Below are 27,130 nucleotides of genomic sequence, written 5' to 3' on the forward strand. Positions count from 1 at the left end.
CCTTCTAATATATAGTTAAAAGGTTATTAATCACTTATGTTTCAACACAATGAAACTAATTGAAGGTGTGTACATCAGACCAAAGGTCTGCCTAGTATCCTGCTTGCCAGAGTGATCATCAGGCACTTACAGGAAGCCCACAACCAAGCCTTCCCCTGTTGTTCATGTAGCTATCATGCCTAATGGCCATTGATATTCCTTTTGTCTTCCATGTCATTAAAATAAAATTGTTCAGGGTCATTAAAACAAAAATTATGAATAACTCCAAAATGACTCTCCAAACTGAATGAAAGGGCAAAAGCAATTCAGTGGAAACAAGTGTAAAATGATGTATATCCAGACGAAAAAATCAAATTAACTTCATATGTATGCTCATGGGTTTTAAACGGACACTGACCAGGAACACCTTGGGGTTGGAGTGCATGGCTCCATGGAAGATGCTGCTCCACTGTGCTGCAGCTGTGAAAAAGGCAAATTCCATGCTAGGGAGCATTAGGAAAGGAGCTGAAAATAAAACTGCTGTTAGACAAAACTTGGGTGCAACAACATTTGAAATACTGTGTACTGGTTGCCTCACCTCAAAAACAATATTGTAGAGTTGGAAAAGGTTTAGAAAAAGGCAACCAATATGATGGAGGAACTCCCCTGTAAGGAAATATTCCAGCGTTTTTAGTTTGGAGAAAAGGCAAGTAAGGGCTGACAGTATATAGCAAACGCAAACGCGCACACACTTAAGCAGGGCTGGTGATTCAAATGTCTCATTTGAATGGCTTATCCTAAATTCAAGAGCTTTCCAATCCAATATTTGAATCACACATTCAAATAAACAAATCTGTTAGCACATTCAAATTATCAGAAGCTCTTTGCAAAAACTACCTTGCTGAAAATAGAGCTTGGGGGTGGGGGATCCAGCCTCTGAGGTAGATTGTAATTGGAGAGAAATAAGTAGAGCTCTTCAAATTGGGGACGCAAACTAATGACAATTCCTAAAAGCAGAGGGGCCAGGTAATCCTTGGCTTACATGGTTATCACATGGCACAACCACAAAGTTAATATTAAGCGACACACACTTGACACGTACAAAGTGGTGTTTGCATATTCATGGTGATTTGAAGTTCATAAAGTAGCAGTACTAGATTTAATAGGTTTCACAATTTCAATGTTAATTCAGGGTAACACTACAAATAACACTGTTCTAACCACCCAGAGCTTCCTTTCATCTGTCAAGAATTACATAATGAAAGAAGAAACCCAGAAGTCCAGCATCTCTTTTAAACAGATAAAAAGCCTGTCATTCATAGATGCTGAATAACACCCAGAAAAATGTCAGACAATTATGTGAATGATGTCCACAATACTTCCCCCCCCATTGAATGAATTCAAGGACAGAAAATACAAGTTTAGAATTTAAATACTGGAAAATCTGCGGAGAGAATATTGAGAGACTGCTGAAACATGCTTTTATTTTGACTAATTATTGCCACTCAATAAGTGTTTATTCAAGTTCAAACGGCAGCTTCACTACACTTTTCATAGTTGTCATTTCTTGCTAGAATTGTAGTTACACACACCTTATCTCTTCATGTTACATAAATGATACACTGCATATTAATATTTTAGAATATCAGATTTCAGGTTGATCTTCACAGAAGCTACAGCAGAAGACACACTGACTCAACAGTCAAACTTCTAAGCTTAGTTATTAAAGTTGGCCTAATCCAAATTCTTTCACAAGTTGGTACAATGTCAAATTCATCATAACTCTGTGATGCATGCTATTGCAGCGACGGCTACTAGTGCAACACCACAAGATCTGTGATGGTTTAGAAAACATTTGAAGAGTTTGCTTGGAGAAACAGCTTAAGAGGTGATGTTTAATGGGAAGTAGCAGCTATAATGTACATCTTCATCTTCCACTCTGGTATCTAGAGCCTCTCCTTATGCAAAACCAAATTCACAACCTACCATTTGATCATTATCTCCCAAGATCCTTCAGAGGACATCCAAGTGCAACTAGACTGGTTCTCTGAATGATTTTTAGTTCTTCTAACCTACTGGGTGCTAGCACAATGGAGAGCATATTTTCCTCCAGTTCTCTGCTCTTATTGCTGTAAACTTTGGTTGCAACGAACAGTCCTTTAGGAGGTAAACATCATTTCCAACAGCAGGAGTCAGATTTCCTATTTGTCTTTTGCATCCAGCTAAAAATAGAAAGAACAATTATTTGTCTATGAAGCTTGCTTGTTCCAAAGTCCATTCGTTCAACAGCTGATGCTGACCAAAGTGAAAAAGCAACAACACAGAGAAGGAAATGATTCATTTACAGTTACTGTAAATGAAAGCATATCACTGTTGAATTGTAAGAATACAACAAGCACATAGGAAAATGCCATTAATTCTAATGTCACAGAATCACAGAACTATAGAGTTGGAGGGGACTCCTCTAGTCCATTATTTTGGGAGGGGATATTCATCTTATTTTGTATTTTTATGCTGTTTACCTCCCTGAGATCTTCGGATGAAGGGTGATGTACAAATTCAATAATATCAAATAGTACAATCCCCTGAAATTCATGACAGATGGCCATCCAGCCTCTGCTTAAAAACCTCCAATGAAGGAGAGTCCACCACCTTCCGAGGGAGCCCCTTTCACTGTCGAACAGCTCTTGCAGTTAAAAAGGTCTTCCTGGTGTTTACTAAGAATCTCCTTTCATGTAACTTGAAGCCATTTGTTTGGGTCCTATCCTCCCTCAACCGTTCCTCATGAGGTTTGGTTTCCAGACCCTTGATCATCTTGGTCACCCTCCTCTGCACATGTTCCAGCTTGTCAATATCCTTTTAAAATTGTGGCACCCAGAACTGGACACAGTGCCCAGGTGTGGTCTGACTAAGACCGAATAGAGCGATATCATTGCTTCCCTTGATCTGGACACCATACTTCTGTTGATGCAGCCTAGAATAGCATTAGCTTTTTTGCTGCTGTATCACACTGTTGATTCATGTTAAACTTGTGGTCTACCAAGACCCCTAGAACCTTTTCACATGTACTGGCATGCCAGATACCCCCCATCTTGTATAGGCCATATTATGTCAACACTGGCGATTAACTGCTCTTTTCAGAACTCCTGCAATGTTTGTACTCATGAGAGATTCTGCAAATGAAATGGGGTGAGAGAATAAAAGCTTTTCAACTCAGACTTCCATACCTTTTCTTTTTCCTTCTTCATTAATTCTTGCAACTCCTCCTTCCAGCCCAACAGTTCCACTACTTTTTCTACTCCAATGATGACGTCTCCCAGTTCAACCACGTCACTGTGCTGTGGCTGATGGGCAAATGGTCCCACCAATTCCCGATTGATCAGCACACGTGGAACAGAGCTGCGAATTGCATAAGCTAGACTGGCAAATGGCTCCACCTAAAATCCAAACACCAAAAGAAAAAGGCTGCATATTCTGTTCCAAAGTCACAGCTCAAAAGAAATTCACAACACCTTGAGATCTATCTACGCACCTGCTAACAAAAAGGAAATATGTTACCTGTTGTACAGTGGTTCTGCTAAATGCTCACGCGAAGCAATTCAAACTTGGGATTATTTCAGGTAATCCTTTCAACAAATCAGGTAGGTAGGTTAGCAATATTATTCCTAAGTGAAAGGGTATAGCTGAGGCTTGTAAGATAATGACTTGCTTATGGCCATCCAGTGAGTTCATAGCTAATATTTGAACTGAAGCCTTCCTATTTCAGGGTGCATACCCTTGGCCATACATTGTACCAGCTATTCACCCTTACTTAATGCAGAGCATTCTAACAGCAGCTAAGGAAATCTACATGGTTCTTATTTAGGAAATGGGATGTACTGATTCATCACTGATCCCTACAGTACAGGTGACTATGAGTCCATATTGCTCTCCCTTTCCCCTGGCTAACACAGTTGGTGATGGAGCGATGTGCATGTTAAGATTTCTATTGTGTGTGCTGGGATAATGCCATAGGAAAAACTGCTTGCATTTTCAATATTCCTGACTTTGTGCACAACAATATTTAGTTAAGCCTGTCTTGTCATATGTATATGCTGAAGGCACATTTACTTCTGCCCTGCCACTGAGAGACAACAGCACTGATTCTGCCTCTACCTACATCACTAGATACACAAAATCCCTTCTTCAATTTTGGCAATCTATGCTTCCCGAGCTATTTATAAATCCTTCTTACACATTTCCCAAGATGCACTCGATTTTGTTGATCCCTGAATTGCCACCCTCGCTTTCCCTTTGGATCCGCATTGCTTTCCAGAGTCCCCGAACCACTCTGTCTCAATACCCCAGCTTTCATTCTCTTCCCATGTTCATGATAGCGCAGACCTCAAGGGAGGTTCCGATGACAAGGAGCAGGTCTGCCACAGGAAAATCTGTCACGTGCAAGAAGAACCGATGAGGGAGCTCCTCTCCAAAAAACACAATGTCAGGTTTGATCATTCCAGTACACACAGGGCACTTGGGGATCTTGTCAGCCATCACATCTTCCTAAAATGATAACACAGAAAGCAGGATATGAGTCCACATCAGGCAGTATAAGCCACACATTACTTCAGGCATCCCCAAACTGCGGCCCTCCAGATGTTTTGGCCTACAACTCCCATGATCCCTAGCTAACAGGACCAGTGGTCGGGGAAGATGGGAATTGTAGTCCAAAACATCTGGAGGGCTGAAGTTTGGGGATGCCTGCATTACTTCATTTGAAATTACAAGGGACACTTTTCATAGGTACTATTGATTGAACACCCCAAGCATTAATGAAAGTAAAAGCAAGTCTGTGAACCCTGCAAAACAAGATTCTTGGTGCCTAAGCCAAACATAACCAGCATCCTTTGGAGTATGTGTGATATTCCTGGAGTGGTATATCTGCTGTGCTGTCAACTTACCCTGAAGTCTTCACCACGGTATGACCTTCGACAGACAGTGCATGTAGCAGAAGCAAATGTACCATGAGCCTCAACTAGTTTATCTGGAGGAATCCCAGCAACTAGAACACAAAACTCAGAGTTAAGATCAATTCGGCCCCAACGTTCCATCAGCGCAAAGGAGAATACTCTCCCACTCAAAGGTTTGTTGCAGTATCTCTAACATTAGACTAGATTTCTATTTCTTAGATCCAAATTGAGGGGGTGGGGAGACTTACCTCTCTCCAGCCCATCAATGTTCTGTGTGTACAGACGCAGAAGGAGCCCTTTGTCAAGCAGAAGTCGGAGAAAGTAATGAGCATAGTTTGGCCTGTAATTGCCAGGGTATAACTCCTTGGCCAATGTAAAGAAAGGCTTGGGATTGTGGAAAAAGTAATTAAGCTCAAATATGGCTTCTGGATAAGGAATATTATACTGCTGGAGATTACTGTAGAGACCACTCCCAGGGGACCTGTGGAGACAAGAGGGGAAGAAAACAACAGAACATGCCAGGAAACCAAGCCATTGCAAAGGTTTTTCATGTGCTGGTATACCCCTATTAGAAGTAAATTCACATATGAGGAAACACAGTTGAGGAATATTTTATCACAAGTTTGTCAAGAAGACATACCACCAAAGTGGCCTATCAGTTGATATGTGAACATCTTATGGTGAACTGGAAGGAGAATTCAGCAATGGAGGCCTCTCTCAAGAAGCAATGACGCTTTTAAGATGGGAGGAGACACTGTGACAATGATACCAGAAAATGAGAAGGGGGGTAGCTGATAGCATGCCTGGTAAGAGAAATTCAAACAAGGTAAACGTTGTTTTGATTTGATACAGTAGCATATTGTTTCACTCTTTATCAGCATAGCAGGATCAAAGAAGCAAATGAGAACAACAGCAAAATGTGAAACTTCCGAGAGACCAAAGATCTTTACATAAATACTCAGATTAAACATGCCTTCCTTCTCTGAAAAAAGAAATGTGTTGAAAGCAGAAGATGATTATGCAGGACACTGGCTGGCACTGCATGAATCCACCTAAAACATCCCTCTCTAATCCCCAATAGCAGTTTTTCACTTTACTGCCCTATTTTTTAAAAAGAAAACTTTTAAAAGTTTCTTTTTTAAAAAAAATAAGGCAATGGCTGAATGGTTATAGGCATACGTGCTCACAAAATGCTTTCAAAAATTAAATAAAGGCTGACAATCCACATGAAGGATGGGGAAGGTGCATGACTGGTGAAACAGCATTCTGTTCACAAATGCGTGTCTGTCACTTTATGCACAACACCTGGTGTATTTGCTCTGGATTCTCTTGATATTTGTTTTTGAACATAGGTTGCAATCCATAAAAGGGGCAATTTTGGATGCAAGGAAGTCAAATTAAATAGTTAAAGGACCTATTGTGGCATCCTCCATGCAGCATAAAACCAGATGTGATTTATTTGGCATTAAGGGGCTATACCGTTAACGGACTTTGTTTGGTGCGATGTTGGGATAGAAAAAAATTATACCAACAGTACCAGCCTCTTCCTTCAATTCCAAAAAATAGCCTAGTTCACTCTTATTGCCTGTGCCCTGCTTCTTGAAGCTGCTCCATCTGTGACTGGGCAGTGTGGTGGCTGCTGAAGAGTTTCCACAAGGTGGAGACTTTACAGAGTAGGGGAAATGTCTGTACAGTCAAGAGAGCAAGGCCTTGACAGCCGTTTGAGTGTTACCTGAAATCAGGGATACCACTAGGAGTGCTGAGCCCTGCTCCAGTCATCACCACGACTCTCTTGCATTCTTTCTTCTGAATTAGTTCTGTCACATCCTTCAGGGTGAGCTGCTCCTTTTGACCATCATTTCTTCCTCTGCCACCTCCAAAGAATACCATTAGAGCAGTGGATAATGAAAAGGGCCTGCCAGCAACATATCAACAGGTTACAAAGAAACACATTCAAACGTCATTCACCAGAATGAGATGACTGAAGCTGGGAGAAAACTCCCTCGGTTCATATTAGCATTGAATTGGCATTGTTTTTAACAATGTAGCTTTACTCGTCCTGTGTCTGGTATCATATGACTTAAAGTGTGCTCTCAACACTTCCTTTGCAGCCACAGCTTGAATTCTAAAATAACTGAAGCCACAGCTGTAAAGGAAGAACCAGGAACACACTTTAAATCAAGGAGATTCTTATATTCTTATGGGATAAGGTAGAGAAACACAAATAAATACAACCGTCCCAAGCATGTTTTGTGAAGGAAGGTGGCAGAATTCAAAGTTAAAATGAGCAGGAGAAAGGATATCATACCTCACTCCATAGGTACTTGTAATCTCTTCTATTATGCTTTCTGGAGTTCTTTGAAAGAAAAGATTTCCACTTGGAAAGAAGGTGGGTTTCAATGAAGTTCGGAGCAGTTTTTTGCAGGCCATAGAACCAGAAAAAATCCCATAATAATGTTGCTGGGAACATATGCAGCAATTCCTCCATCCTATAAAACATAACAACCAATTTCAAATGCAGGTTTTGTAATAGTTGGCTATATGAAATTTCACTGAGGAATAGAAAACCATTTGACAGTGCAATCCCAATGAAGAAGTCGTATTAAATTTAATGAGGCTTACTCACAAGTAAAGTGGGGACAATAGGATTAACCCTAATTTAGTTAATTAAACTTTTATTTTGGGGTAGGGAACCTCCACTTCATAATCCAGATGTGGCCCACAGGATCTCCCCTTTGGCTTGCCAGTCTTTCCCCAGATCCAGATGCATCTACTCACTCCACCCCCAACTGCTGAGCTGAGCTGTAATATTCAATCAGTAAAGTAGCCTGGGGAGAACAGATCATAGTGAGGAGAGGAAAAACTCCCGCTGCCCTACATTGCTCAGCCTACTGAAAATTACTGCTCAGTAGTGGGGAAGAGGAAACATGGGTGAGTCCTGCTGCTGAGCTGCCCATGAGCTGAGCTGAGCTGAGCTGAGCAGTTCTTCCTTCATGGACAGTGTGGTGCATTTTTATCCTGCACAGTCAGAAAAGGAGTCCCTTTCACACTGTGCAGCACAAGTTAACTGAGCTGCTTCTGAAGGAAGAGATTACTTTCTTACCCCCATTGGCAGTTCCTGGGCATTTCTGTGCTGATCATGGAAGCACGTAGCACAGAAGCCAAGCAAGCAGAATGCGGTGTTCTTCAGAGGTTGTTGAACTACGACTCTGACGCTTCCTGATCATTGACCAGGCTGTCTGGTGGATGAAGAGAGGGCACCACACTGGCGGCCTGATACAGCGTTTATATGTGCATGTACCTCGGTTTAAGAACAGCCCTGTTTACGAACAACTCGGTTTACGAACTCCACAAAACCAGAAGTAGTGTCCCGGCTTGCGAACTTTACCTCGGTCTAAGAATGGAATCCGAACGGTGGAAAGGCACCGGTGGCAGGAGGCCTCATTAGGGAAAGTACGCCTAGGTTTAAGAACAGTTTAGGTTTAAGAACGGACTTCCGGAAAGGATTAAGTTCATAAACCGAGGTGCCACTGTATGTAGGTTTGTGAATGGGGTGTGAATGTCTATGTATGCTTTGACCCTGCCTTCTTTTGGCCATGGCCCCAAACACCACAGGTGTATGGCCTTGACTACTCCTCCCCCCACGAATGGAGCCCTGGAGAGTGGGAAAGGTTGGCCAGCCTTGCATTACATATGACTAGTATTTGCTGAAGAACATACATTTTTATTAAGTATCTATCATGCAGTTGTAGAGACAAAGCAACAGGGTTTTGCTTCAAAGGAGACCCACACTTTATGCAACGAAAGGGGATAAAAGGGGATACACTGCAAAAGTCTGAGGTTACACTTTACTGCACTTCCTTCATATGGCTCCTCGGAGGATGTGAGAGTTATAAACCATTTTGCAGACTAAAAGTGTCCTACAAACAGATAGATGTAAAAAATTACCAACTCTAAATTGGTTCATAGAGGAAACACCTTAGCTCAGTGGTAGACTGTATGTTTTCTATGAAAAATGTCCCCGGCATCTCTAGTCATCTCAGGTAGCAGGGCCAAGAAAGGCCTCTGTCCACTTAAGATCTTGGAGAGCAGTTGTCTGGTCAGGGTACTCAACCAATGGTCTGATGCACTGTAAGAATGCTCCCTATAATCAACTTTCCTATATATACTAAACATGCCAACCATCTCCCTGAGTACCTGTAAGCTTTTCCATTCCAGGTCTTAGCTCTCCTAACTCTTCCAAAATCTGATATGCCCCTTCCAGTTCATTCATATTCTTCTGTATTAGATTACTTACCTATTGCTCTCTGAAAACTTTCAGCACAAAATGCATGCCTTCCTGCAGAGACTCTGGAATGTAATCTCCAGTTCATTTCCCTCCAGCCGCCTAGTCCTGTACCAGAAAAAGAAAAATCAAGAGGTTTCTATGTCTTCTGTGTTCTTCCCTTTATTAATGGCTCTACCTATGCAGGTGGGCAGGAGGCTGTTATCACTCTGTATCTCGCCAGTTTCCTGTTTGGGTTGTATTTGTGGTCTGAAGGTTACAGAAGATCTGGAGTGGGGTGTAGGGCAAAGCACCACTCTTGTTTGCTTTCAGTGATCTTCAGACTGAAAGAACAGCTGAAAAGCTCTTTACCTTAATGTTCCTAATAGAAGGGCCTAGATCTGTTCATGCTAAAAATCCATTTCTTACTGTCCCCACCACCCTTACAGCAGCTTTTTGGAGATGAATTGCACCACCACTTAAGGCATCTGCTACAAAACTGCTTGTTATACAGTACTGCTCTGAACTGACAATAGCTTTTTTCTTTGCTGTAGGTTCTGCTGGGTGTAATCAGTCACAGTGGCTTTTTTATGGGGTGTCATTCGTCTCCGATTGCCGTAATTGCCCAAGAAGCACAGCTCTGTTTTTCATTCATTTTAAGGCAAGGCCCACTTCAGACACACATCCCCATCCATGATTTTCGAAACCAATATACAGCAATGAGTGCAACAATTTTGTTCTTTGCGTCGCAAGATGCCACTTACAGCAAAGGAAACCGCAGCTCCTTCCGATTCTAAGATTGGGCAGAAAGGGACGGAGGGGCCAGAAACGGGAGAGCGACGCTCCCCTGCCCAAACCTCCGTCCGACGGTGACGATGCACCTGAGCAAAGAGAGCAAAAGGAACCTGGGGCTGGGGGACCCTATCCAGTTCACATATGGCCAACGTGGAGGAGCCCTAGCGGCTTTCCCCCAGCCCGACCGGGGGGGAAATGGCAGGGACTTCCCACATGGGAAACATGTTCTCTGCCGCCGACAGGTATAGCGAGCCGGTGGCGGCAATGCTTTATTTCACGAAGCTGCATCAGTCGTCGTCGTCGTCGTCGTCGTCCTCCTCCTCCTCCTCCTCGTGGCGCGAGACGGTGGCGAGTGACGTCAGCATCCCCCTCCACGACACTAGGCGAACGAGTGGCGTCACGCGCGGGGGCGGACCGCCGTGGCAACCGGCACCCAACGACTGCAGGGGGAGCCCGAGAGAAGCTCGCCGGCTCGCTCGCGAAGCAGAGGCCGTTGCCATGGCGACCAGCGGGCCTGCCCGCCCTCCCCCGGAACTCTCGCCCCTCCTCCTGCGTGGGGCGGGATCGAGAAGTAATGCTGCGCTGAGCGAGGCCAATACGGTACCCGGCGTGCTCCGCGCCGAAGGTGCCGGAAGTGAGTGTGCATTTCCGGCGGCAGGGTGGCCCGGCCTCCTGTTCCTGCTCGTGAGGGTGAACCGCTCTCTCTCTCTCCCGCTGCCTCCCCGGTCCCGGCCTCGCCATGAAGGACGTGCCGGGTTTCCTGCAGCAGAGCCAAAGCTCGGGGCCCGGCCAGGCCGCCGTGTGGCACCGCCTGGAGGAGCTCTACAACAAGAAGTGAGGCGGGGTTGGGAGGGTGATGGGGGGGGGAGACTGCGAGAGTTGGGGAAGGGGCGCTCTGCGGTTTCCCCTGGGGCGACTCTGTGCCTCTTTCTGGAGATGATCCGCTGGGGGATCTCCTGTTCTTGAAGCCGAACCCCACTGTTCAGCAAGCTGGTGCATCGGGCCTCACTCCCGAGATGTGTGGGCAGGATGCTTGCCTTAGGAAAATGGTGGATAGGCCAAGGTGGCATAAGCACAACAGGGTCTGAAGTGTGAAGCACTTTGAGGCTCTGCGCTGGCCTGGTTGCCAAAATGTGTGTGTGTGTGTGTGTTGTGCAAGGGCTTCTATTCATATAACTGGTGTTTGATTTGGGTAAATACACCGTTGAGGGTTTGCTGTGGTCTCCTGGCTGCTGTACTCTTCCCTTGCTCTCCCTCATTTTGTAAAATTGACAGCCTGTCCTTTGCCATTTCCATTGTGTTGTTTTACAGACTCTGGCACCAGCTGACCCTTCAGGTTCTGGACTTTGTGCAAGACCCCTGCTTTGCCCAAGGAGATGGACTCATCAAGGTAATTAATTCACAAGATTCTTGAAATTACCATAAATAAGAAAAATTAAAATTAAGAGTAGTGTAAATGTATACCCCTGGCTTCTTGTGAATACAAACGCTTCTGATGATGAGGCATTTAGGGGAACTCCACTGAACACATCGCTTCCAGCGCTTTGTAGTTTATGTCCTAATTTTTCGCTTTGTAAATTCTGTTGACTTCTGTATCACTTTTTTGGTATTTGGGATCACATTTTTATTCTTTTCAGGAGTGAAAGGGTGAATTTTGTAAATATAATGCTGGTGCTCTAAACAGATGATGCAAAATGGTATGAGATGACATTGCAATGAGAAACTGCCAGATTAAATCATTGGTGGGGAACCTCTGCTTAGGTTAGGCCTACCAGTCCTCTGAATTTTGATCACCAGGCCATTTTTGGCAAACTACACCCACCTGTCAGTCATCTGACACCATATGACATCAGGCATGGATAATCTGTTATCTCCAGTCTAAGTGCTATTTGTCAAGACTGGAAATAAGGGATCTCCTATCTTAGTGCTAAGCACTATACAGTGGTAACTCTACTTACGAATAACTCTACTTATGAACGGAGCTCCGTCCGCCACCTTGGATGCGGTTTAGATAGGATTTTTTCTACTTACGAATTTTTAGATAGGGTTTCTTCGACTTACGAATTTTTTATCCCAATGCGTTCTTATGGGATTTGACTTACAATTTTTTTTTTACTTACAAATGTGCGTTCGCAACGCATTAAATTCGTAAGTAGAGGTACCACTGTAGTGCTAAAATCAGAAATAAGCCCAAGCATATCAGAAGAATAGGCCGTACTGTTGGGACCACTGTATACTAACGGCAGATATAAGTCTGTGCCTACTCCCATGGTTTGAAGTTTGAATCACCTGGTGTCATATTACATTGGGTGATTGACAGGTGGGTAGCCCCACCCACCTGTCAAAATGGCACGTGGATGATGTGCCAGTTATAGATCCAGCCCACCCTGTATTATAGTTTAGAAAATACTAAAGGAATGAAGGATTGCTTTAAAAGAGGACAAGACAGACAGTTGTATGAAAAACAAGAAGGATTGAAGGAACTGGATATGTTTGATCTGGAAAAGAAGATTGAGAGGGGACATAGAAGTTGGAAGGGACCCAAAGGTCATCTAGTCCAATGCCTTGCAATGCAAAAAATCTCAGCTAAAGCATCCATGACAGATGGCCATCCACCCTCTGCTTACAAACCTCCAAGGAGGCAGAGTCCACCACATGATAGCACTGTTGAAATAGAGGCTCTCACATAGAAATGATCACATACTGTACTTGTTATACCTAGAGGGCAGGACTGACTGGTTTCAGTTACAGAAGGATAGATTTCAGTTGAATATTAGGATAAAATGTTTTACTGGTAAGAGCAGGGTTGGTGTTGCCAGCCTTCATGTCACATAATTTGCAGACATCTTTGTACCACAGAGTTGGTCTGTTGCCAGAAGCCAGCTCTGTAGATCAGGTCCTTGGGGATCCTGCCATCTTCCAGCGTACCTAAGCTAAACCATGGCTTAGTGTAAATGCATGAGCTCTTGAAGAGAGATCACATCTGCTTTGCTCTTTCTCTAGGCCTACTGGTATTGCCCATGGTTTGGCTTGGCATGTTGTTCAAACCTCGGTTTTGGTGTTTCTCACTCCAGACAAGGCATGAGCTGTAACAAAGGTGTTATGGCTATGGCCTACTGCTGACCAGGGACTTAATATTGATTGTAAGGAATTCCACGCACGCTAATTCAACTGTAGGTAGTGTCCTAGATGTACTAATGATCAACTTGACTTGTTAACCAAAACACACTTGTACTGCTAAACTTACCACCTCTTTCTTTCATTTACAGCTTTACGAGAACTTTATCAGTGAGTTTGAACACAGGTAAAGCTTTTAAAATACTTAAAATTTAGGGAAGGCCTTACACTTTAAGATCAATATTTTAATTCTAAAGTTCATTATTAAACTTAATTGCTGTTAAAACTCCAGTTGTTCATAACAAAATAAAAAAATTCCTTCCAGTAGCACCTTAGAGACCAACTAAGTTTGTCAATGGTATGAGCTTTCGTGTGCATGCAAACTTCTTCATATACTTCTTCAATTGTTCATGTTACCATCTCTTTATTTCAGGGTGAACCCTTTGTCCCTTGTAGAGATAATTCTTCATGTAGTGCGGCAGATGACAGGTAAAACATCTTCATTTTATCATAGCTATCTTTCATTATGAACTGGTTCAGGTTCAGGGGGGGAAATCTGAGGCCAACAATAAGACCTTTAGGAAAGTAACAAAGGATTGAACTACTCAGTCTTGGAGAAAGGGAATTATTCACATTTCAGTCTTTGTGGACGCTAGTCATTAATACTCCTTAACTTTGCTATAAGGCCAGCAGAGATGTATTAATGTAGAATTTGAAAATCTAATCCTAGGAGTTTGACAGACTGAATGCTTCTTTGGGTGCTGGTTTCTCCCTGGGACTGATCCAAGGAAGTATCTGGGAGCTGGCTTTTGGCTTGCACAATCACTCCCTCTCAGTGTAGAGAGAAATGGAATGATCAAACAGGAGATCTCATGTTACTTTGAATACAAGCTCTCCTCTGACTTTGGGACATTAAATCAGGAGATCCTTGAAACCAGAAGTCTGAGCAAAAATTTTGTCATTCTTTGTTTTTCGGAACGAAGGGAGGAAGCATGTCTTGAAGCCTTCTACTCCTCTCCCCAAGGACAGTATTATTGAGGCAGGTCCTCAATTCTAAAACTTTTGTGATAGGATCCAATAAGAAGTTATGTGAATGTAATTGCTTGCTTGTCCCTCCTTAGATCCTAATGTAGCTCTTACTTTTCTGGAAAAGACCCGAGAAAAAGTAAGTATGATATATGACAGGTGCTTTATATAGTACTGTACTTTGATCCGCTTGCATGGAATTGTTTTCAATGCCGTTACTAGCTTTTATTCATTGCTGTAGCTTACTGATGTTTTTATCATTCATTTTAAAGGGGTGTAGACTTAAAACTGTTGATTTAAAATAAGCAATTATAGGTTTTATGTTACAATTTCTGTATACTATCTTTTGTCCTGAAAGGCACAATATAAATTAATAACACATCTACTGAACTGGCCAACAAACTATGCTTCGTTGCCAGTAAGAAAATTATCAAGGATAGTTATACAGTCAAATTTGGAAAAACTGCTAAATACTTATGCACTCTTTGACAGACAGTAGTTTCATTGCTATTTGAAACAATAGCCGTTTTATTACATTCATTTTGTATTGTGGCTGCAGGTGAAAAGCAGTGATGAAGCTGTGATTCTATGTAAAACTGCCATTGGCGCTCTGAAATTAAACATTGGTGATCTACAAGTCACAAAGGTGAGACAAAATACATATTTTCTTGTTCATATTAACAAAACCTTTTTTGAATTTGCTGTATTGGATGGCTCTTACATTTTTATGCAGCCCTTAGCTTTTAGTAGTTATCTTCTAACATAGCAGAGGGCAGACTTCAGGCCTGTATAGGTACTCTGAAAAGCCGTTAGCTGGAGGCAGGTGCAAAAGACATAAACTTAGAATTGAAGGACATCGAGCAGGTGCTGATCAGCATGATTTGTTTTGGGTACCAAAACTGAGCTGAGCTTGCTCTCTTTCCATACAAAAATCCATTCCTGATTACCCCCAAGCATTCTTCATTGTTGCAGGGGGAGAGGCGTTTTGTTGCCATTGTTAAACAATTGAGAGACAGAAATCTTTGCCATTGTATTGGACACCAGGCAAGGATCTACCAATATTGTGGACCTACTTCTCCCCAGTACTGGATGTGTGGAGAAGACTAAATTCTGTCTGCTTCTTGTGTTCCACTTTGTGTTACCGAAAATGCAATACGATTTAAATAATCAAAAGTGTTGTTGGTGTTTCTGATAAGATACTGTGTTGGGTCCCCCCCCCAAAAAAAAATAAGATGCTGAGTATGCAGTAATAGTATTTGTACCTTTAAAAAGTGGCATTATTATTTCCATTCTGATGGCCAGAGATCACTTTTGATTTGATTTCTTTTGCTGGTATAATCCAGTAACATACTCCGTAGCCCATTAGAAACAGTTCATAAAAGTTTCAAATAAACATCTTGCAATGTATTCATACTTTGTACAAATGAAAGCTGTTTATCAGTTTGCCACAAGCAAAGAATAGGGTTTTTTGAACCTGTAAACATCTGTTTAGAAACTTGTTTTGGCAATTAACAAGGTTATTAAATTTATATAATGGAGGTTGTTTCATTTTTTTATAAACCACAATTAGGAGCTGTAGTGTTCAAGCAGACAAGGATATACAGTTGTGGATTTGTCTCTTCAGCAGAGTTGAGACTTCAGCAGGGCAAGTCCTAGTACCAGCAGAAATAAAATAACAAATATGTTCTGATCCTTAAGTTAATGTGATCATGCCATTCTTTGGAGTTGTGTGGTTTTTCTCTCTTCAAATATTGCTTATAATTGTTAGACAAGGTATTGTAACATGCTTTTGTATGCATGTATATAAAATACATGTGGATTTTAAGGATTGGTATCACCTTTTTCCCCTTTAGGAGACCATTGAGGATGTTGAAGAGATGCTGAATAATCTTCCTGGTGTGACATCTGTTCACAGCCGTTTCTATGATCTCTCCAGCAAGTATTACCAGACAATTGGGAATCATGCTTCTTATTATAAGGATGCATTAAGGTTCCTGGGCTGTATAGATGTCAAAGATCTCCCAGGTAATGCTCTTTTCTTCCCATATTGAACAAGCTGCATTTGTTTGTGCTGTGGAGACCTGTATCAAATGGGTTAAATTTACTGTGCAGAGGGGGAAATAGAAATTATCCTCCAGATTATTGTTGTTGGAACCTGGAGTCTCAGGAAAATAGGCCTAAGACAAATAATTTACTGTACTTTTGTGTATAGAATGCTCACATTTTATTGAAGGTAGGATAATATATGTACGTGTGTGTGTGCGCCGCACGCGCTAAAATAGGGTGTGGTCTCTCAGACTGTTGTTTGACCCAGATCATTCTTCTTTTCAGTGGCAGACCAGCAGGAGAGAGCCTTTACTTTGGGGTTAGCAGGACTCCTTGGGGAAGGAGTCTATAACTTTGGGGAACTGGTAAGTAGAACTTAATTGGTAAAAATGTTCATGAACCAGAAGCTAGCTACTATATCTCAATGTCCTACTTTATTTCCATCCTCAGCTTATGCACCCAGTGCTGGAGTCTTTGAGGAACACTGACAGGCAATGGTTGATTGACACACTTTACGCCTTCAATAGTGGCAATGTGGAAAAATTCCAGGCTTTGAAGTCAGCATGGGGGCAGCAGGTAGGTGGCTGGTTTGACTGATTAAATACTGTAAGTACTTCCTCTTTGACTTGCTAGTGGAGAGTAAAGCTTATGCACTTCTGATAACAGCTGGTGTAGATTCAGAGTCTTCAATAAAACCTTGGGGCAACAGGACAGAGTTCCCCCATTAGCTGTTTTAGAGTACTTAAGCCCTGGGACCAGGCCAGTTCAGGAAGGATCTGCTTCAGAGAAGGTCCAAATAACTCCAAAGCATCCCACTTCAATTTAAAATCCAGGCTCTGAAACAGATGCATTGCCACATGTCTTGAACTGTGTAGTAGCATTCATTTTCTCATTCCCATAGAGATGTTGGTTTAATCAATCTTAACGGTTGCAATTAGAAATTAAACACTTCTGTTGAACAATTTACAATGGTAGGTCTAAGGCTGTGGTTTCATGACACACAAGCAAGACAAATGAAGTGATGAGCGCTTTCTGTGTGTTGCATGCATCTTGTTAAATAAAAGAAAACACAATAAGATTTTTGGAGTACCAGTAACTAAAGTTCTCATCTGTCATGTCTTACAGCCAGACTTGGCTGCAAATGAAGCTCTTCTTCTACAGAAGATCCAGCTGCTGTGCCTCATGGAGGTAAGTCTAGCAATGCTAAATTGTATAATCTGTATAATCTGTAGTGCCCCCCCCCCTTGGATCAGAAGTTTTTATTTGTATTGAAATGTAACATACAGTATATTGCTATTGAAGATCTACTGCATCTTTCAAATACCATAATGTCTTGCACAAAGGCAAACAAAACTGGGGAAATCAGGCTTTCTGATCACTCTGTTGGGAACTATTTTTTCACGTAAGCTGAGGTTGGTTTTAACTTTAGTTTTACTTGACTGCAGATGACCTTCACCCGACCAGCTAACCACAGGCAACTCACTTTTGAAGAGATTGCTAAAAGTGCCAAAGTCACTGTAAATGAGGTGAGTTGCATTTGCAGTTCTGTATGAGGGAACCAAATGTTCTGGGACTCTGTGCCATTCCATTTTCAAAATTGATGCAGTTAAATTTCCAGATACGCATTTACAGCAGCCATGATCTTGGACATTTTCCCTTTCTCTGTTTGTTAAATGTCTCTTTTTGAGTTGTAGCAAGTATTCAGACTGGTAAGGTGCAGTGATTTTTGTGGAAACAACTGGATATGTTCTTATAAAGCCAGTAAGGGACTCTTGGTTTTCTTTTCCTGCAGGTGGAGCTGCTAGTGATGAAAGCCCTGTCAGTGGGTTTGGTGAAAGGCAGTATTGATGAAGTGGATAAAAGAGTTCACATGACATGGGTCCAACCACGGGTGCTGGATTTACAACAGGTAATCAGTGCTGCTGAAATCTCAGTGCAACACTCTCCTTATAAAGCATGGCATGGAATCTTAGTAAAAAAACCAAACAGCTTTCTGGGGAGAAAGGGTGTGGTTTCTTTGATTAATCACACTGCATTTATATGTCTTCCTTTACTTCAGTGCAGAAACAGCTTTATAAGGTCACGTGTCGAATTTATGACACGTTGAATAATTGACTTAATTCAGTTTTCTTCACAATGCTTACTTTGTTTCTGGCACCTTTGAATCTCCCTATCAAAAATGTCTTGTCATTAAGACAAACCAATAATACACACCATTGGGAGATTGCAGTTTATCTTTTCTCTAAAACAGGATTTTAATGTAGTGTGTTGCAGGAGACATTCTGATGCAGAATGGTTAAAATTTTGTATCTTTCATGGCCCTTATTTGGTCTGTGTGTATCCGCTGAGTCCAAGTTCCTAAAGTGCTTGTGGGTTTATTTCCTAGATAAAGGGCATGAAAGACCGCCTGGAGTTCTGGTGCACAGATGTGAAGAGCATGGAGATGTTGGTGGAGCACCAAGCCCACGATATCCTGACATAGAGGACTTTGCACTGGCTGAGGGAATGTCTTGTACTGTTGCTGAAACTGGCAGTGCCCTGACCACTGACTCTGTACTGAATTATATTAAAAGGGGGGCTAGGGGAGGAGGGAAAGAACTACTTTTCTGATGCTTGTACAGAGGACTAAGTGGCCTTTGCCGTGTAACCCTTTGGTGCTTGGAGTCGGGAATTCCCTCCTACGTGCTAAGCCATTTGATTAGCATTCTCCTGGGGAGCTCCCATCCTGCTGCCACCAAAGGCAATAAGGACTCCTTCATGGTGGATTAATCGGTCTTGGTGTGAGGCTGCCGCAATGGAGGATGTTTGGGGCTTATGGGCTAAAGGGTGGAGGTCACTAGCTCTGCAGTGGGATGGCAGCAGGACTTCCATTTTGCATTGGAAGGGCCATCTTCAGTCACTGGGCATTTCAGACGGACGTGGGGGGAGAGCATGACCTTTCTCCCTGCCAGTCCAAAGGCAGCATAAATGAGAACAAATGCCTCTTTCCCCTAGTCTCCCTCTGTTTTGCAGTAGAGGAAACTGCTCAAACCCCATCAATGAGTTTTCCAAGAATAAAATCATAAATTTAATGGATTTGTTTTTATACTCTCCTTGGGTTTGCTCTTGTCTTTTATGAACGTTTTATCCTGAAGTGTGATGCAGTAAAATAACTGCTGGAATAAATTTCTCTGCCTTCCCTCTTGCGCAGTTCTGTTGGTATGCTTTACACTGAGTCTTGAATTGCGCAGCAGTCCTATTATAAGAGGCACAAAACCAGAGTTAGCAGTTTATTTGTGCCCTTCAGAGATCAGTGGGTTTTAAATAATAATATTACTAATCACATGTCTATGGAAGGCATGATTTCGATGTTCATATTGCTCTCAGTCTTAAAGCAGTAATGGATGACTCGACTTGATCTTGAAAGGGGCTCTGTTCTCCAATTTTTGAATACATTGTCAAATCTCTATTTTAAAAAAGCTTTTAGGCTTCAGTGACCATTTTAAAGTTTCATGTTTGAAGGTGAAATGGGCATCTAATGACAAAGACTTCTCTGATAGGGATTTTATGGTGACCAAATAGCATTCATTTACAATAGGGTGCTCACCAATGTTAAAGGCTATCTTGAAAAGCATCCTTTTCACTGTGACTTTCACCTTGGACATGTTGTTAGTAAACTAAAATCTGCCCTTGTTTTAGTTCTGGTCAGATTCCCTTGGGGGTGGAGAGGAAAATGTGCAAATTTTCTTTAAAAATTGAACATAGAGAAAAGGTGGGGGAAGTAGGCTAACAGCTCAGTCTACAGTAGAGCATGAGACTCTTAATCTCAAGGTTGTGGGTTTGAGCCCCACTTTGGCCAAAGATTCCTGAATTGCAGGAGGTTGGACTAGATGACCCACAAAATCCCTTCCATAGAATCCCTTCTATGATTCTGTGGAGATCATAGGACCAGATATTTTCCTCTGAATTGATGAGAACTGTGGTGATGGTGAATTGATAATTATGATTAGATTATCTACCGTTCACAAGAAGTTCCCAGGGCTGGTCAGAGCAGTGTAAAATGTAAAAAAAAAACTGTTAACCACTCACAAAGGGGCTGACTGGCCTCTCATGTCAAAAAATCAACAGCTGACATTTCTAATAGTTCTTTGGTCATCTGCTAAAGAAACTCAAAAGTATGAGAACTAGCTGCTGCCAGTTGTGTATAAACAGCTTTCTGATATCATCACAGCCTTGCTCAGTTACGCTGGTTTATAACTGATAACATTGCAACAAGTGTGACATGAAGCTACATCACTCAACCTTTTATAGGTGTGGGGTTGGCTAACTGATTATTTTGATATAGATAGTTGCGTGCTTTTGTACAACTGCATTTTCAACATACAATTTCCACTAATTCAGCTGAGTTGCAAAGTGGTCCATTTTAACTGTACTGTGTATTCCAGTCTTTACTCCTTGTGAAGGGGATAATGCATCTATCTGTAACAAAAGTATGTAGAGGACGTTGTTAGTGACAGCATACCTTGTTCCTCTCCTGCCAACCTAGCAGTTCGAAAGCACATCTAAGTGCAAGTAGATAAATAGGTACCGCTCCAGCAGGAAGGTAAACAAGTGTTTCCGTGCGCTGCTCTGGTTCACCAGAAGCGGCTTTGTCATGCTGGCCACATGACCTGGAAGCTGTACACCGGCTCCCTCGGCCAATAACGCGAGATGAGCGCTGCAACCCCAGAGTCAGTCACGACTGGACCAAATGGTCAGGGGTCCCTTTACCTTTTACCTTGTTCTTGGAGATGGTAAATCGGTTTCTCGGTTCTATTGATCCAACCTGCAGTAGCAGCTTTGAATTTGAAAAAGTTCTAGTCAAGGCATCACCCTGACATGCTACCTAGTTATCTATGTGCAGCATTTATTAATTTAGTCCCCTCCTGCTGTCTGGAGTGGCACATCCAAGAAAAAGGCTAATGTCTAATGTCGCTTGTTTCTTGCTTTCTCATTAATGTGGGTTGAGAAGTATCTGTGGAACACATTTACGTAGAAGCAAGTCCCACTATGTACTGTGTGTATAGGATTGGGGCCTGAGAGACATGTGAAGGCACCGTGTTAACCACATTCTCCATTTTCTGTTGTACCATCTCCAAGTTGGTGGCAGAAATGAGATTTTAACTGGGGAATTTCAGATTTACAGCTTGGTTGTCAAGCCGCTGCGCTATGCTAACTGAATACTTATTCTCTTCTTTCCTTGGCATGTTTTATTATTTCATGTTGCTATAGGGAAGAGGAATAAGGGGCATTTTTTCCTGAAAAAACAAATTTCACCATGGTTTTTTCAAAGCAATTTTTTAATTATAAAAACAGCAAGAGACAGCTTTGCATATGGGAAGATGCAAGTTCCTTTGGCATTGCTTTGTGACCACGTTCATAGTGGAAAACTTCTGCCTGTGCTTCATTCACGGTGCGCATTCTTGTAATCCTCCATATGGCTCAGTATCCAACCGGATGGGGCCAAGAAGGTTACAAACATCACAGTCAGTCCAATAGCTTGGTCCTGTGCAAAGGAGAGACACAGGTGAATGTCGTCTGCAGTACTATGAATGTTGTAGAACATTCTGGGTTCTCCTGGGCTAATCACCATTTATAGTTCATGCAGGGGGAAAAGCAAGTGGGCTAAAGTTACTGTATGTGCTGTGTGATTTTTCTTTATTTTTGTACAGTGCAGTGAAGTCCTTAGAGGATGTTCATCATGGTTTTGAAAGAATCCTCAGTTGCCTGACTAGTCTTGACTGCCAGGGCCCAAAATAATCTGCAGATAATTGAAAGGCCTTCTGTTGGTTGGTATCTTTTTTAACAGTCAGGCATGCTGAACTATAGCTCCTATAGCCTCTTCTGTGAAAGAGCCTGAAACCTGAATTGCATTAATAACTGTCAGGGCCTAAAAGAGATTGCTATACACCTAATTGTGTAGTTTTGGAAAGGCCTTGGGAGTCTTAGCAGAGTATAAATACTGCATACATGTGTGCTCTAGAGATGAAGAACTCTTTGGATTGGACTTTTTTCTAGGTTTCCTACCAAAAAAGGAAAACTTGGGAAAACTAAGTCAATCAGAGGGCTTGGGTTTTTATTTTAGTTATTATCCATCCCTCACCCCAAGGTCCCAGGGCAGGTTATAATTTAAAATAGAACTGCAAAAAAATGCAACCACAAAAAATAACATCTAATAAAATAACAATAGCATTAATAAAAAGTAACACAATTGATACGATTGCTTATATTATATTTAGATTTCCAGTGTTGGTCTCCCTTTGCTAGCCCCTTTTCATACAGAAGCAGAAGCCTTTGAAGAACTACATCTCATAGTTCTCTCCAGTCTGTTCACAAGCACAATAGGGCAGGAGAACAAAATCCTCTGCTCTCCACTCACACACCTTTGATGCTGTTCCCACTTTAATAAGGGGAGGGGAGGAGGGACGGGCTAATGGGTGATGGAGATGAGTGGGGTTGAGAACAAGAATTCTTCATCTTAGACAAAGTCTTGTAAAGTTCGCCTCCGTTTTGATGAACACCTGCAGTATGTGTGTGCTTAGGCTGTGTGTATGAAGTCACACGACTGGAGAATCACAGCGCCTGCTGTAGCTGCGGAGACCAGTAACTCGTAACTGCTGCCTCCTGTGTTGCTTTTGCTGTGTTAGCAACACCGAAGTGACCTCCCCAAGGCACAAGCCTGGGCAGTGTGTATGGAGGTCCTGGGTTGCCCAGACCACAAGACCTCCCTCTCGGCCTTACTAAAGTTCAAAGGAAAGCAGAACAATACGTTTGGCACCAGCCTGGCTGCAGGAGTTGCTAGAAGGAGGCATACAAGACGCCATCCAACCATCTTAAGGATTCCGCTCTGGATTGATGTGGGGTTTACTCCTTAGCCATTTCTTCTCCCAAAGAAGTCCCACAAGGGAGTGGGTTTATGTATGTATGTGTACACACACACACACACACACACACACCATTGTTTGGCTGAGATTGAACAGTACAACCTCCTCTTATCAAATGTGTGGTCTTGCTGTGCCTGTTAATTTGTTTCGTTTAGTTTTTCCAACGATGCAATGTACATAATTTTCATCATTCAATATAAAGTGTTAGTTGGGCCCACACTATTGCTAGCTATAAGCAAAGGCTGTAGTCAGCCCAGAAAAGTATTGCTGAATGGTGCAGCCTTTAGATTACTTCTGAGCAAGGAGATATCGGTAATCTTTTTGCAATGGCATACTGGCAGTAGCCTGACTTTCAAGTGACTTTGTTCTCAGAGCAGGAGCACAGGCCTGCCTGATCCCAATTAGAAATCATCTGAACTAGTTATAATTCGTTGTACATACTAACTCGTGTGTACTAAAAAAATACATAAAGCATATATTTTTGTTTGGTTCCTATAGAGGGTGGACGTGATTTTCAATTGTGCTTACTCACAATTTAATTCAGTTGAGATTCATCTGATGAAAGAATGAAATAAAAAATTGCCCTTTCTTCAGAAACCACTCTTTTAATCACAAGTTGTTACTGACAACTCTGGGCTGTTAATTTGGTGCCAAACTTAGTTTTTCAGCAAGGAAGTCAATGTGCATGCCAAAAAAATGAAAAATTCTGAAAAAGCAACATGAAGAAAGGGGACCTGACTGGAGGCCGTAAAAACTGGTAGAATTTATTTGTGGTGGTAAAAATTCTACACTGATCAATAAAGGCTGCAGATACTGCCTGTGTATATTCAAATGAATCTTTGATTTTCTTGTATGTGAAAGGCCTCTAAAGGCTGCTGCTCACCTGATTGTGCCATAAAAGGTATAGAGCTGTGAAATTACTATTTCCTGGTACGTGTATCAGATTTGGAGAACAATGGCTCTGTGCAGGCATATTGCCAAAGTTCTTAACACACTCTAAGCTGGGAAGATTGAGGAAATGAATTTATTATTATTTTTAATCAGGCTGGATGTGCAAGAGTTGAGGGCGGGAGGAGATGGTCTCTATAAATAACTCTGTCCCATTATTAATTTGCTGGGGGGGGGGGAGTTCTACATGTGTCTCAAAACATTAGTTTTTTGGCTATTAGGTTTTTTTGCATTGATTAAATGTATTAAACAAAAGCTTAGCTTCTTTCCCCTAAAAGTGATTTAGAATACCTTCAAATCCACAAAGCAAACAACATGGAGAGTACTGTAATATAAAGTACACACACCTTTTGGCACACGTGTACTCGCGTCTCAAAAGTTTTCAGATGTATGTAGAGACACTTTAAGGCTATATGTATGTAATCTGTACTTTGCTGCAAGAAACAGGAGTATTATGTCACTCTGCCTACTGCAGGTAGTGCTGCCCTTCCCAGTGGGCAGATGCTGGGGGGGGGGCGACGCCAAGGGGTTAAGGAGATGAGCTGTGTGTGCCACATGGCTCCTAATCTAGCCTACTGCCATGAGTTGTGGAGGGCGATGTCCCAGTGCCAATGTTGGAGAAAGATCCTAACTGCCACCCTGACAGCTTCTAGACATCTGATTTGTCCTTCACCTTAGGCTGCAAACTCTGGAGTCAGCCCTGGCTGCATGGAATGTGGACCCACCACACCTGTAGTAGGAAAGCCATCACTTAGGAAGACTTGAAATGAAGGTTGGCTTGTGGGAAAGCCCTACTTTGATACATGTCCACACTATAGTTGAAAGAGTTGACAGTAACATTCAAATGTGGGCAGTGGGACCGAGAGCCATTTTGAGTTGTTCCTGCATGCTATACAAAGCAAATGTGCCACAAACACGGTGCAAGGAATAAGCGCAACCCAATTGCACCAGTAAAATTGTACTGTTGTGCTGCAACTTTGGGGAACAGAATTTGAGACAGTATATGGCGAGGAAGGCGTAATGGCCTATGTTTCAGAAGGGTGGGGAGCAGCTGCTTGAGGGCCAAATGACGCAGTCTGTTCAAAGCATTACTTAAACACTTGGTTAGAACCCACCACCACTTTTAACAAAGAAGCAGCCATGTGTGTGTATGTGTGTGTGTGTGTGTGTGTGTGTGTGTGTGTGTGTGTGTTTGGCATTCAGCTCAAGAGCCTTAAATCGTGTGCCATTTTCATGCCTGATATCACAGTGCAAATTGTGGGGAATTTATTCACTGGAAAAAAGAGACAAGGGAGGAGGAGGATTAATCCTTCCCCTGCATCCAGCAGTCCAGTTCTGCTACAACCAAAGTTTTTTTGGGATCTTTATTAGAGTGAGTGAAGGGAATGCACGAAAGGTTGTGCAATAATCATTCTGTTGTTTTTGAGGTGCCACACGCTCTGTTGTTTTCTAAGGCAAGAAGTAGTGAGAACAGGAAGAAATCCGTGATAATGAGAGGACATCTGTTTTTACTGTGTTTCAATTACCGGTATCTGCTTATTTGGATGCCATTGCGCCCTCCCAAGATGGCTCCCGTCATAAAAGAAATGAAAATAGGGTATAAAACACAAATATATGATACAGCCTATATCACAAGACCAAATTACCTTAAACTCCAACATGTATAGCAAGCACCCACCCCCAAACAATTTAACCAAACCAATAATAAATCACAAATTCCTTTATAACCATTGTATCTGCCTCTTCTGTAAAGTTGGAGATAAATTTCTACCAGACCCTCTGCTTTGGTGTGCCAGAAGCATTTTTTTAAAAAATGACATATATGATATTATATTGTATGGTTGAAGGAGGCCCTTTCCTCTTTCTTGTTTTGCTTTCACTTCCAAACCCATTCTAATTTTATGCAATTCTATACAGGTTTACTTGGATAGAAGTACTCCTTATGTTCAATGAGGCTGCTTTAGGATCTAGGATCGCAGTTTTGGATCAGTCGGGGCAAATAGAAAAGGCCCTGGGCCTCTTTTGTCCCTCTTAAAGCAGAAAGTGATCTGAGCATATTTACAGTGGAAGTAAGGCTCAGCAAACTCAATGGTGCTTATTTCTGAGCAGGCATGCACAGGACTGCAATGTTAAAGAAAAAAGGGAATTTCCTAGGCTGCCCCCCCCCCATTACAGACATTCCTTTCAGAAAACAAAATGAAGGCTTCAGGTTTGTGGCTGATTAAAGTGTGTAGCTGCCAGTTCAGGGGACTGTTCTCACCTTCTGAAATCCGATTGTGACATCTAACACACGACAATACAATGTATCTGCTGGACTACCCTAATTTCCTGGTGGTCCAGAGGCACCAAAAAAGGATACTTACTATTGGCGTTAGGATCTCCTTAGGTGGCTTCTCTGTGATATTTGCTCGAGGAACGATCTGATTCCTCATTGTTGCATTCAGGAATCTGAACGTCTTATGGAAACGCAGCATTTTCTTTTAGCTATTCGCTTTTGAGCTCCCCCAAGCTGTTGCTGAAATGGCGCTTTCTGCCCTTTGGTAGGGAGTGTCTATGGGCTCGGCTTCTCGAGCTGGGAAGTTGCAGCTGTTGGTGTCACAACAAGTGCACGCTCGCTTGTCCAAAGGCAGTTGAAGGTTTCCAAGAGGTCGGAGAGGAAAACAAGTGGCTCCGTTCCTGCCAGACCAATTTAGCACCACTTTCTTGGCTCTGATTGGCTGCTGAGTTGCTCAGTTGCTTCCCTGCGATAGCAAGCAACTGCACAAAGGTGCCTCGACAGCAGGAAATATCAGGGCTTCGAACTGAGTATCTCTAAACAGTTTCTACTAAACTGTGTGAAATGTTTTTGAAGAGCCCAGTGCAAAAATAAAAATAGATTTATCTTGAAAAGTGTGACTTGCTTGACAGAATTCTAGAAGGAAGTTTAAAGAAGGTGTAACACCAATTATGGGAGTACTGTAATGTGACAAACAGGCTTGGAGCAGAGCCGATTTTTGGTGGGAAAAGCTTATCGCACTGTGGTCCCGATTCAAACTTTTCATTTGTTAAAAGACGTGTCAAGTCCTAACAGTGTGCTTAAAGTGGTCCATCCTTTGGCCTTT

At 42.3% G+C, this 27,130-nt stretch overlaps 2 protein-coding genes across 6 annotated transcripts; one reads left to right on the forward strand and one right to left on the reverse strand.

The window, feature by feature from the left end:
- Nucleotides 1–1,437: 1,437 nt before the first annotated feature.
- On the reverse strand, nt 1,438–10,479 carry SIRT3 (sirtuin 3). 5 transcript variants are annotated; one of them, XR_015948746.1, is made up of 9 exons: nt 9,960–10,339; nt 9,229–9,324; nt 7,240–7,420; nt 6,664–6,846; nt 5,180–5,412; nt 4,923–5,023; nt 4,214–4,524; nt 3,207–3,416; nt 1,438–2,201 (listed from the first exon to the last, which is right to left on the reverse strand). XR_015948746.1 is itself a non-coding variant. In XM_035123122.3 (9 exons), exons 2-9 carry the CDS (start codon nt 9,302–9,304, stop codon nt 2,181–2,183), a joined length of 1,167 nt encoding a protein of 388 aa, XP_034979013.2. In that variant the 5' UTR covers nt 9,305–9,324; nt 9,960–10,479; the 3' UTR covers nt 1,438–2,180. The 5 variants fall into 5 exon arrangements, 3 of the variants coding, with proteins under 3 accessions (XP_034979013.2, XP_060132836.1, XP_060132839.1); XM_035123122.3 differs by having other exon boundaries at nt 4,363–4,524; nt 9,960–10,479; XR_004693065.3 differs by lacking the exon at nt 9,960–10,339 and having other exon boundaries at nt 9,229–9,526.
- A 167-nt stretch (nt 10,480–10,646) lies between these two features.
- Nucleotides 10,647–19,357, forward strand: PSMD13 (proteasome 26S subunit, non-ATPase 13). The gene is made up of 13 exons (XM_035123038.3): nt 10,647–10,824; nt 11,302–11,380; nt 13,260–13,294; nt 13,541–13,596; nt 14,229–14,272; nt 14,693–14,779; nt 15,987–16,158; nt 16,465–16,544; nt 16,630–16,755; nt 17,305–17,367; nt 17,625–17,705; nt 17,972–18,088; nt 18,566–19,357. The coding sequence occupies exons 1-13, from the start codon at nt 10,730–10,732 to the stop codon at nt 18,659–18,661; spliced, it is 1,131 nt and encodes a 376-aa protein (XP_034978929.1). The 5' UTR covers nt 10,647–10,729; the 3' UTR covers nt 18,662–19,357.
- The last annotated feature ends 7,773 nt before the right edge of the window (nt 19,358–27,130 follow it).

Source organism: Zootoca vivipara, chromosome 1 (genome assembly GCF_965207765.1).
Source record: "Zootoca vivipara chromosome 1, rZooViv2.hap1.1, whole genome shotgun sequence".
NCBI classification, from domain to species: Eukaryota; Metazoa; Chordata; class Lepidosauria; order Squamata; family Lacertidae; genus Zootoca; species Zootoca vivipara.

What these genes read in the sequence shown, in the direction of transcription:
- SIRT3 (XM_035123122.3), bottom strand. Translation starts at nt 9,304, where the DNA reads ATGAACTGGAGATTACATTCCAGAGTCTCTGCAGGAAGGCATGCATTT. An exon ending in CATTGATGGGCTGGAGAGAG is followed by an intron (nt 5,024 to 5,179) that starts GTAAGTCTCCCC and finishes TTTGTGTTCTAG; the next exon opens with TTGCTGGGATTCCTCCAGAT. An exon ending in TGAAGAAGGAAAAAGAAAAG is followed by an intron (nt 2,202 to 3,206) that starts GTATGGAAGTCT and finishes TTCTATTTTTAG; the next exon opens with CTGGATGCAAAAGACAAATA.
- PSMD13 (XM_035123038.3), top strand. Translation starts at nt 10,730, where the DNA reads ATGAAGGACGTGCCGGGTTTCCTGCAGCAGAGCCAAAGCTCGGGGCCC. An exon ending in GTGATCTACAAGTCACAAAG is followed by an intron (nt 14,780 to 15,986) that starts GTGAGACAAAAT and finishes TTTCCCCTTTAG; the next exon opens with GAGACCATTGAGGATGTTGA. An exon ending in CCAAAGTCACTGTAAATGAG is followed by an intron (nt 17,706 to 17,971) that starts GTGAGTTGCATT and finishes CTTTTCCTGCAG; the next exon opens with GTGGAGCTGCTAGTGATGAA.